The following is a 12,197-nucleotide window of genomic DNA, read 5'->3' on the forward strand; positions in this document are numbered from 1 at the left end:
TTGTATCTGCCTAAACAGTGAGAAGTGTGAATCCATAATTGTCTGTTACACAGAAGGAAACAGGAAAGGAAGCCAGAGAAATTATTAATTTCAATTTATAGCATATTCAGTTATAAATGAGGCACTATGGTCAATTCTGTATTTTAAAAAAAACCCTGATTTATGAGATGTGCTTCTGCAAATACAGGTTTTACAGTGAGAAATTGAATAAAAGTACTAAATTTATTAAAAGGCTTTCAGCACACGGAACTAGAACAGCTGCACAACACAGTACATGACTAAAAGCCATTAATAACTTACATAAGGTAGAAATGTCTGTCTGTTAAAGGCTACCAAATACAATGTTTTTTATGTAAAAACACAGCCACATGTTAGCCATGTACAGCACTGACACAAAACCATCCAAACCCCAAGGTCTACATTTCCAACAGTTAAGCAGCCCAGATAACACCTGTTGATATGAACTGCAGTTCTTCTGTCTTTTTTTTACCTTACTTTAAAAGTAAATTTAGCTGAAAACAGAAGTAGATTTAACTGAATTGGTATTTTTTTTTGTTTATGCACGTGACACAATTGAGCTGCTCATCTGGGTTAGCAAACACCTGCACTAAACATTCCTGGAACACTTTTGGCATACAGAATAAAACAACCATCTTAGTGACTGACTGCTGCAAGACTGCAAGGTGTCAGCACTGAAGCCATATCTGATTTTGTGCTTTCAGCATCTAAACGTGACAGTGAGCAACCTAAAAGGGTACAAAAAACCCAACAAGTTCCTGCAAACGAGCAAGAGAACGGTTCTTTACAACAACCTGCGTCACAACACTGTTTACCTCTCTTTCTGAACAGCACCCAGCTCCTCAGTCAGGGTTAAGAAAGGCCTTGTGGGCTTTTTCACGACTCCTCTAGCAAACCACAAAACAAAAAACCCCCAACCAAAACATATTATATAAGCAGCCACATTTAGACAGACAGTCAGTAGAAGAGCTGAAATAAAGCTACAGCCATCATCTCTGCAAGATAAAGACATCCCTTTGCCAAGAGACCCAAAGAGAAAGCTGCAGGAACACTGCAGATCTGGAGCTGTTTGCAGTTATTTGCTGTTTTAGCTGACCAATGAAATAGTTCATGTGGGTAAGTGGTTGAGACTAGTAAATAACAGCAGTTCTCACTGTCTGACAAACCACTAGTCTGATAGACCACAGCCACTACTCAAATGTTCCAAATGAAGGAAATGAGGTTTTGAGCAGCAGTTACAAAAGTACCCTAAGAGTTTTTCACCTTTCTCACATTGGTCTCCCAGCACAAGACATATGGTAAGACTCTGCCTGAGTTATGGGCATAATTTGGCATTGTTACATCCAAGTACCAAGATGATTCAAAGGGAGTTTTTCTTCTTAACCATCTCCTACTTGAAAGGTGAAAGAGCTGACACCTTTAAGTCACATTTGAGTTTCGCAATAAAGTTTTTGATGAACTAGACACATCTAAAATTGCTAAGAGAGAAGATTAATATTAACACAATTATGTTAATTAACATTAACATAAAGCAGCATAGAAAAAAATGGCTCTTCCACCCTTGGTGTGAACCAACAGCATTTTCATGCCAGAGCAGGTGAGGCTGCAGTAGTAAGTCAAACAGTCCCAGGAAAAAAAGAAAACTGGTTGCTAAATCCAGTCTGAAAGCAATTACATGGTGGGACCTAAAACTGTGCACAGGAACACAGCCAGCCAATACCCAACACAGCTCTCCAGTAACAAAGGTTGGTCAGGCAGTAACTCCTCCTGTCCTTTGTGAGGATGCAGGACAAGAATTCTGTCTTCCTAAGCCATCTATAATGGTAAGTTAGGCTTAGAAACAGCATTTATGAAAGCAGCCAAATTCACAGAATTGGACACTGAAGCTTTTATTTAACTGCAGACCAAGAACAAGCAGCAATTCTCCATACCTCAAATTAGATCTGACAAGACCACTCTTCTTTCACCAAAGGTGGCTGAGTTTCAGTGTCCATTCATTCAGAGAGTGCCAACATGGGTAACTGTTGGGAATTTGTGATACTGCAGCCTCCTTGTAAGAATTAAACAGACCCACAAGACATCTGAGGTAACTCCTAAAGAACTGCATCTGACAATTTGCAGTGGAGTCAAATCAATGACCTCAGAAGTTTTATGTGCCACTATGAAGAAAAAACTTCTCCAATTTAATAACATTCTTTTCACTGGTGTGATGTTCAGAACACAAAGAGAACAAATTCATTTGAAGAAAATGATTCAGTAACTGAGATGCTGGTATATATAGCCATGTTTCTACAATGGTAAGTAACACAGTCACAATTTGAGCTTCCACACCTAGGTACAATACAGCAAACTAAGGACAGAGACAGCTGTCAAAATTAATTGATTTCTACCTTTGCCTTAAAATAAGATTTTGCCATGGCATTCTTCTTGGGTAGTGTTTACTCCAATAGGAACCTTCCCACATATGTACTGACAAACCATCTTATCTAAGACTATGGCAAAGATAGTCAATATTGCTTCAAGAATTAACCAGAAACAGAAACAAATTTATGATAATTAAATGCTATTGCAGTTAACAGTATTAATGTTTTAACTTGGTCTGCAAAGTTTATTTTACAGAAAACCTCATTATTTTCAATAATCACCTTTGTTACAGAGAGCAGAAGAAAGTTCAGGGAACAATGCTGAAGTAAGAGTTTCAGTTATAACTTCACTTTCATTTCACCTGTGTGTTTATTATTCAGATGCCACGAAAGAAGACATTAATGATAACACTGAGCACTGTAAGCTTATAAAAACAATAATCACTTTTCATCTGGCACAATTTGCAGTGCCAGAACAACAGCCATGTGTGCTGCCAAATGTTTTTCAGTGGAACTGAGGGCAGTTCACACCACCATGATCATCTCAGAGAGGTGAGACCGACACACAGACATGAGAAGTTGTGAACTTTCTTTTTACTTTCACATCAGCAGAATTTGTTCTGCTCTCCCCTCATTTTTGCTTTGCTGTTTGCCTGCTGTAGCTACCTATCTTCCACCAAGAACAACCATAGATACATAGCTGGCTAAATAATGTAATCTATATTCTTCTAAGTAATATACATTATTTTAAATAATGTAACTAATTTTGCAATTCCTCCACTGTATCTAGGACAAGAGAAGGTTTTGCTAGGAAACAGAATTTATCTTAAATAACATTTTTTTAACCCAAATGTGACTGAAGTCAACTTATATTCAAATTTCAGTATTACTTATAGTACAAGAATATATATACATGAAGTTTGTAGTCTAAATTACTGGGACTGTGTATGTACACTCTGCCAAATCACTGCCCACAAGAAAATCTACATTTGCTTTTTCATTACAGCTTGGATTCAGTCAGGAAAAACACACCTTTTGCAATGAGGAAATTGAATCCAACACAATCAAATCAAGCTTGAAGTAATTGAGCATTTGGAAAGAAAGTACATTAAGATCAGTGTACAGCTGGATTATCAGATACACAGTCTGACACCCATAAACTACTAAAGACACAGTTTAATGTTAATGCTCTACCCTGAGCAACAAAAACAGGGTGATATTGACACTAAAAAGGCTTTGCTTTGGTCTCAATGAGCTGGGCAATAGCAGACACAATTGTAGCAACAGGACTGCAAAAAGGCATAACATTCAAATCACATTTGGACAGACACTGTTGAGATAAAAGTCCTGAAGAGCACAAAAAATAAACCGGAGCAAGGACATCAGTCAGGTCCACCATAAACCTGGGTGCATCTGGGCTGTTTCTTTCTTCAGACTTTTTCACGGACAAACTGAGAAGTACAACCCAAGAATTAGCGCTTCTTCCACTGGTCTTTTCTTCATTATTTGTTTTAAATAATGTAAAACTGGAGGAACTTGAATTGGTATTTTTAAGAAGCAAACTACAAGAACCAGTGTTTCGCTATTCTTCATTACTTTTGATGTACCACAGAACTTCATGAAATACAGTTTCTGCAGGTCTTTATACAGACACAGGAAGCCTACACAGTACTGAATACTTCAGTGAAACTTAAGAATAGCAGAAAAGTAAAGATTTAAAAACAGTCAGTGCTCTCTCTACCATTTTTAACTGTTGTGGTAAGTGAATGGTAAATCAAACATCCCTATGATCAAGTGGTTTGACTTCCATTAAACCATTGTGAAAAATAAATAGTTGGGTCAACAGTGGTTTCCTCACAGTCACCCATGGTTATGTGAAAGAAAATTTAGTCCATACAGGACTTCTCTTTCTTATAAGCTCTCTTCTCTCTAAAACCCCAAGTTTTCTACTCCAAGGGTGTGATCTGTATTTCATGAGTTAACCCACCAGGAACAGGTTCATTCTTCTCCAGTAATCATTCTTTAGAAATAATTTTCCAATCCCCTTACCCCTAAATAATCACAATTTTCTCTCCATACCTCACAGTAACAACTACAGCAGTAGCTTGGCATCTTGGCATTTAAGTACTTTCCACCCCCAACCTTAAAAAAACTGAACTATGAGACACTTTTGAGGGACCTTTGTCAGCAAACAAAATGCAAGACTGGTAATGATTCACTGCAATACTCAGTCTATTTCCACATGTACACAAGAGTGGAAGTCTTGCAATCTTTGCAACATACTTTGCATCTTTCATCTCAATTCATGTAATTTCCTTATTATTAATTACACTCCTTGTATTGCATGATAATCAAACCTTCTTTGGTATACATTATAGCTGGATGGAGTGATGCTATTTTCAGAAGTCCAGGTTTTTTCATTCATGTAATTAACTGAGTTTTCCAGCTCCATTTCATTGTGACTTGGCCCTATCCAGTTAACTCCTTTGTTAATCACTATTTAAAATTAGCTAATTACTTAACTGCCTTAAATACTGTGTTTAAATGGACAAAAATTACTTTAGTTGCATACAAACAATTTTTTTTAGCCTCAGCCCAACCAAGATCTATGCATTTAGTCTGGTAAATCTTTCTCAAAATAACAGCATCAATATTTTTGATGTTCAGTGACTTCTGTCTTCCTTAAAAAACTGGGGCCCTGAGGAAATCAGAACTAGATGATACATTTAGCAGTGGCTGGACTTCCTCCCACACTTGTAGGAACAGATATCACAGCATCTCCATTAGAACCATTCTGTTAAAATTTTTCCCTGTTGCCCATGATATGGTTTTCCTAGAAGGAACAACTGGGGGAACAATGGTTTCAGATAACACATCATGTATGCAATCCTCCTTAGAACATGCCTACTTATGCAGTGCATTTGAAACACTAAAGGCTCTTTGAAGCCCCATTTGTACTCCAGTAGTTCCAATCTATGGAACCAAATCCCTGAAAATCAATTACTACTTTCTGGGTTTCTTTGTATTCCTACTCTTGTGATTCCACTACATCCAGTGCTTAGGATGCACATATGTATGTGTATATATATATATATATATATATGCATGTGTTCTCACTGAAATTCCCCCTTTCTTCATTAAATATCTTTTCTGCTTATACAGCACTCTCTTTAAAAAAACAGATTAAAATATCATACTTAGAATCTGCTTTTGTTCTGAAACACATCATGAAAGGTGCAACAGAAAAGACACAGTGTGTGACACAGTCTGAGACAGAAACTTTTCCTGTGCACAGGAGGAAGGCCAAGACAGATACCCAAGCCTAATCCTGGGCAAGCTGTGGCCAGATCACACCCAGGCACAGGTCTATGCAGAGGATGGGACACAGGCACTGCAGTACTGAGATCTGGCATTCCATCCTATCACCAATTCTGTGAAAAGCTAACCTGAATTGCTGTTCAGCATCAAACAGGTGCTTAGCACCACACTGCAGCAGCTGCTGGAGCTAAGGGGAAAAACAGCTTCTTAACACAGAGTTAAGGTTCAGAGCTCAAAACAAGGTGCCAGACATTGCTGAAGAAAAGGTGTCCCAACAGTGGTTGGGACACAGAAGAGGTTACAGCAACACCCAGTTATGTCAGCAGTTGCACCCTGCAGGCAGAATACTGACCACTAATGCCCTTTTGCTGTACTGACAAAGATATTTCAGAAGCATTGGGATGGTCATGCTGAACCACTGGATGTGCACAGGGGCAGAACTTTAGCCCAGCCCTTTCCATTCCATCTCTTGTGTTCATTCTGGCTTGAGTCTTCCTTCTTTTTCCATTACTATTTACCTTCTTTGGCTTTGCTCTGCAGATGCCCTCAACTGCATTACAGCCAAGGATGCCTCCAAGCCATTTTTCACCCAGCATTTTTAAAAGCTATTTCCCTTCATATAATTTCTCTGTTCTCTTTGGGCCTCATGGCTCCTTTCAGTTTATTATACAGGTGTTTCTTCAACATAATGGATTTTCTTAGGTTTCTCTGGAGTGCTGTTGGTTACTTTTATTCATCACCAGATGTTCAAGTAAAGCCTGCAGTTCAAGCATCCCAGATTTGTCCCCTTCAATTCAGCACACTTAGTACCACCATAAGCTGATGATCCTTCACATGATTTTCACTTTCAATCATTAATATAGAATTCCTTTCATTAAAGCTTAATTTAAGACAGATTAAGAGACCAATATGATGAGATACTGAGTACCCTGAAAAGTAACCACAGACTGAAGTTACTCAGTGTGGTACATAAGGTCAAGTGAAAGCCAATTAACTTTGGTACAAGTAAAACAATTGACACAAGTAGTTTTAGTTGCTGAAATAAGGACATCAGCTGTTGAAAAGCTGTAAGTCTCTCAGTGCCAGAACTTTTCCAAATTTTCCAATAAATGACGTTTTTGTTTCATTTCTCAGGTGCAAAGATTGATTTACTAAGAAACTGCCATTATCAAGAACTCTGAAGGCAGTACTAGGTATCAAAAAAAATCAGCTAAGTTTAGTCTTCATTCAATGTTGATTAAAATTTTATTGTGGAGAGCCTAAGATGGCTAAAAAGCCTAGGAAAAGGCCAAGATGCCTCAAGTCAGTAATGCTTAAATTAGTTACACTTAAGTGTTAGCTGCTGTTTAATTAAAAAAGAATTACGTTCTGTAAGTAATTTAGTAGAGAGTATTTTGCTGCTCATTAGAAATGGTAAATATATGGGAAGTTTATGAATTCACAGGCTGGGTCTCCATGACCTGGATCAAGAAAGTGTTTCAGGAAAACAAAGGAAAATACATGAATGCTGTGGAAACAACAAAGAGAATGAGATTGGTGTCGTGGCCTAGTACAATTTCTCTGGCAAGGCATGCATTACAGCACCTAAACTGTCTGTTAAAACTCAGAACTTCCATCTTATACTTCAAACTCTTTACAGGTTTTGGATAACAAAAACTACATCTGAGAAAAAATGTTGTCTCTAAATTGTCCCTATTCAGTCACCTTTGACTTTTGCAGCTAAACAGCCCAGATGTGCACAGCCACATGTCAAATCATCAATGTTTGCCTTTGAACTGCCAATATATGTTCTTTAGTTAATGTTAGTAAAGGCAAACATTTAGGATTCAAAAATCCTGTGCTTTTACAATACCACACAAAACCACAAAAACATATTGTTTGTTTTTCTTCTGGCCAACAATAAAATTCCATCAAATCCATGACTGTTACTGCTTTGTGGATTAGAACTATGAAGAATAAACACTTGCAGGCAAGCCTGCAGCACTGCATGTTCCTTACCCTTAGATCAATGATTCTGTTGTCCAGTCGTGTATCTTGGTTTACAGTAGCTCTTCCATCCTAAACAGTTGCACAAAAGCACATAGTGAATACACACACATCCAAAAAATAAAACAAAACCTAAACTTCAAAAAACCAACATCAATGGAGAAAAACACCCTCTGGCTAAAAGCAAAGGGTAATTTCTATGTTCAGCTGAACATCTAGATCATTCTAGAAAGAATACAGAGCAAACTGGCAGCACAGAAAAGTTCAAGGTGTAACTTCTCCCAGAGGTCACAGGCAGAACCCAACTATGAGGATGCATCAGACACACAGACACGATTGGGAACCCTCTGGTTTCGACCTTCTTCTGCAGTTCAGCAGACATCAAAGCCATAGAGATGTTGAACACAGTTCTGGAGGGCACAAAGGAAGTAAAATGCAAACCCATCAAACCCCCAGAATCACCGCATTAAGGAAGTTGCTTGGCTTTCGTGCTTTTGTTCAGCTACAAAGACAATAAAAAGCATTTGAGGATGCAAAGTTTTCACCTCCTCTCCTTCCACTTCTGGTCGAACAGCATCATCCAGCTGTAAGGGCAGCCGGGGCTCAGCTGAGCTGATCACATAGATCTGAAATTGAGAGAGAACAGAAATAGCATGAGGCTCTGCCCAAAAGGAGGTGTCATTTACAAAAGGATATTTCTAGCAGAGACTTGAAACAGTGTTTGCATAGGCTATTGGCTCTAAGGCTGTGATTTTATTCCACTACTTGAGATACACTGTGCATTCTCATGACAATACTGAAGTGCTTAGTTCTTGCTTTCCCTTAGATTTGAAGTATCTTTTTTTCTTCTGAGAAGCATCAAATTGAGCAAGTTCATACAGCTTGAGGGACAAGCCTTTTGGCATGAATGCCAGCTCTGAATATGCCAGATTTCACTGAGCTTTAGTTTCTGATTCCAGCAAGATCATCCCGTTCTTCTCCTTGTTAATGTATCATTTACTTATCATCTGAATACAGCTGAAAGAGCTATTTCAGATTCAAAAATGTATGAGATAACTAAAATACAATCAGAGAATGAAAACCACCTTGCTGTGCTTTATGGTCTAGTATTGCTCCTAGAGGAGCAGTGAATTTGATGTTCTTTCAGAAAAATCAAGCATGGAATAATCTGCACACATATTAAAACATGTTTCTTCAAAATCTGCAGATTTTCCCCAGTGCTGTTAGCTAAGATTTACCTCACTGCTATAATAGCCATTGTGCTCCAGTCCTGGGGTGACTGGGTTTCAGCTGTATTGTAGGCATACAGTTTGGTTAAAAACCTTCAGAAGTAAAGGATATTACATAAAGGTTTAAATATGCTTTCTATTTAAACAAATTATAAAGTTACACTTCCTCCAGCCCTACAGCACAAGCTCCAGGAACTTGAGATTTCAAAAGTTTCCATACTGTTAAGCCACTAAGAGTTTATTTCTGTGAGAATTATGTATTGCAGCCCATTGTATTGAGGGGAAGATTGTAACTCTGATAAAAGAGAAACTTCTGACTTGCACTTAAAAAGAAGCAAATTTTTTATTCCAGGATCTACTACAGTTAAGAATCAAAAACCAGAATTACAAACTTTTGTAGCCAAATTGTTCTAGAGAGAGATACTTTTTTAAACTTAATACTGTAATTCAAACGGCAGATAAAAACAGGGAAAGATAAACTCCAAGTATCTTAAAACCAGAAGTGTTTAATTTTTGCATATAAAACACTGAAATCTGTAGCTTAAAGCAGTGTATTTCTCTGACATGAGATTCCTTACTGACAAAGTTTATGTATGTAGGCAGACAGACAGTCTCAACAGATAATCTATCAAACAATTAACCAGTGCTCCATTTGCTGAAAAATTTACCCTCTGAACGTGAAGCTCAACATCTTGCTGAGTACAACCTCCAACTTTCTGGTATGCTTTCCTCACAACGCCTTCGATGTCCACAATGCTCTCTTTGGTGATGCTGGCAATGAAGAGAGGACAGGAGGCTCAGTCAGTTCCACTGCACACTGCAGCAGCCTCAGCACTGAGCACCACTCATGCACTGCATGGACAGCTGAGCAACACAACAGGCAAGGCTCTGGAGTTACTTTTATATCTAATAACTGATTAATAAAGGAGTTTGCTGAAATATCCCCAGCCACAATCAATTCAAACTGGGATGGGAGACTTGAGAGGGAAAGATTATGATTGAGCTCAGTGCTCGCCCATTCTCTGTGTGTTGTTTATACACAAACTGACAAGTGGCAGAGCTCTTTTTCTAGGCCACAGACACTCTTCCATGTGTCAGCTGATGCAATTATCTGCAAGATGTGTCTTCACCAGCAGAACAAAAAACTGAAGGGAAGTCCTAGGACTGAAAGGGAAAATCAAAACTAGTTCAGCTTGTTTAAACTACATAACTTGTTACTGAAAGATGCAAGATGCTCCAAAGTCATTTCTCTGTGACAGGGGACATCCTAACTGCTCCCCACTAACAGTCACTAATAGTACATTAGAACAGCACACACTGTCCTGAAACTCTTCCAAAGATATGATATAAAGTATGTGTGCTATAAGCAAACAACAACAAAAGCCTCAAGAGTCAGAGGTGAGAAAAGAATTTGTATGAGCAGTTTTTATTTACACATTTAAGGTACTGGAGTTTAAACCAGCACTTTTCTACAGATAATCTCACCCTCACTGGAAATATATTTTCACTCTGTCTCTCTGCTAGCTTACAAGAAGCCAAATATCTAAAAATATTACTTTCCTTTTTAGGAAAACTAATGTTACAATTAATCTTTCACTTGTGAGTCCTTCTTGAGAAAGCTGCAAGACACTCTACATACATCACTTGACCACCTAAGCCCTTAGACAGCAGGAAAGCATCAGGCCCACAATTTAACTGCAAACAAAAAGAGGTGAGTGAGGATGTCATCAGACAAGCTGGCCACTGCTAAAAGCAGTAAACCAAAGAGCCATTAACAACCCTCAACCTTGCAATGCCAGCACTTTTTTTACTTCGAATAAAAACCTTGAAAAATCTGATGATGTTGAAATAACAGTGGAAAATTCAAGCATCAAATTTTCAAAACCTAACAGTGACACTGTAAGTAAATTCCAATTAACTAAAAAATAAAATGCCAAATTTGAGTATTTTAGCTGATTACACTTTTTTTTAATGGTAATACTTTCAGGTGATAGAACTTATTAGCTCTTCTACAGTTAATACAGACAAGGGTGCTTCATATGCTTGACTTGCTTCACCATTAGGTAATTCCATGTACTGCATTAAACTCATGAACAGCGTGCTCTTCTGGTACATTTACACTTTAGAAGAGCTGCAATTGCTCAAATCACAACTAAATTTGTCCAAAGCAGAGGCTGAGAGCAGGCTTTAAATAAGAATCCATTTCGTTACAGGTGAGCCTCCATTTCCATTAGTTTAGCAGAGGCAACAAATGTGAGAAAGGATAATTGAAATGACACCAAGTGCTTCCAAGTACTTTCTATTACAAATGATTCTGTTTGAAACTCCTCATACAGACTGTGGAACCAATACAGTGCTTTGGATGCAAGACAGTGTCATCATCTATGAGAATGAATGATGCTAAACCAGTATTAAGTGTAACTATAAATTCCCCTTGCTTTTCAAATGAGTGAATGTTTAAAAGAATTAAAGTTTTACTCTTATGTGAACTTTTTTTCCCTAAAAAGTTTTCTATTTTTCCTGCTTCCTTTTCAATGTCAACATTTTGGCAAATGTCCAGAAAACACTACTAATGACATGAACAGCACTGTCTTCACTGAAAATACCAGTTTCTAATCTGCTGAATAAAAGCCTTCTCAGTAATAACAGCAAATAATGTTTTAAACTTATTGAAGGAAATTCTATGAAAAAAATTAGTTAAATATAAATGTGCTGTAAGGACTCATAATTAGATTGGTGATCCCATGGATGAGAAATGTTAGTGAAGTCTGTAACAGAGCTGATCAGAACATGCAAGGAATTCAAGACATGCAAAATGGTATCAGGTTAAAAATACAGGAAGAAACTGCTTTTTACATCACTGGAACTGCAATGAGGCTTTGCAAACTTGCATAACTTTAAAACTTTGCACATAGGATAAACTGAGCTTTCTCTCCATCTCTACACTGGGGTTGCAATTAAAACATGTTTCTTGATCTGGAACATATTTAAAACTGTAGCATTCCTTAGTCATTACATTTGCCACAATTTTAAGATGTATTTTAACTGAGTTCCTAACTGTGTAGGTCCCTGTAACCAAATATTCAAGTAATTGTCTGGGTACACAAAAGCACTAGGAAGGGTCCTACTGCATGTGACCATCTTTGTATTTATAAACATCCATCATCTCCTCTAAACTTTCTTTGATAATTAAAAATGTGCTTTTCCTCATTTGAACTCCACATTTAATGCAGTATGAAAATAAAAGCTTGTGGTTTGAGTTCTGTTTGAACCATGCTCAGCA

General features: G+C 37.7%; 1 protein-coding gene across 1 annotated transcript in view; it reads right to left on the reverse strand.

Moving 5' to 3' along the window:
• Positions 1–12,197, reverse strand: part of DARS1 (aspartyl-tRNA synthetase 1) — a 36,648-nt gene that overhangs the window by 8,425 nt on the left and 16,026 nt on the right. Inside the window, exons 5-7 of the mRNA XM_058809493.1 lie at positions 9,583–9,685; positions 8,231–8,311; positions 7,698–7,757 (exon numbers count right to left, since the gene is read on the reverse strand). Coding sequence (XP_058665476.1) covers positions 7,698–7,757; positions 8,231–8,311; positions 9,583–9,685 — 244 coding nt within the window. The remainder of the gene's footprint in view (positions 1–7,697; positions 7,758–8,230; positions 8,312–9,582; positions 9,686–12,197) is intronic.

Source organism: Ammospiza caudacuta, chromosome 8, assembly GCF_027887145.1.
Source record: "Ammospiza caudacuta isolate bAmmCau1 chromosome 8, bAmmCau1.pri, whole genome shotgun sequence".
In the NCBI taxonomy this organism is placed as follows: Eukaryota; Metazoa; Chordata; class Aves; order Passeriformes; family Passerellidae; genus Ammospiza; species Ammospiza caudacuta.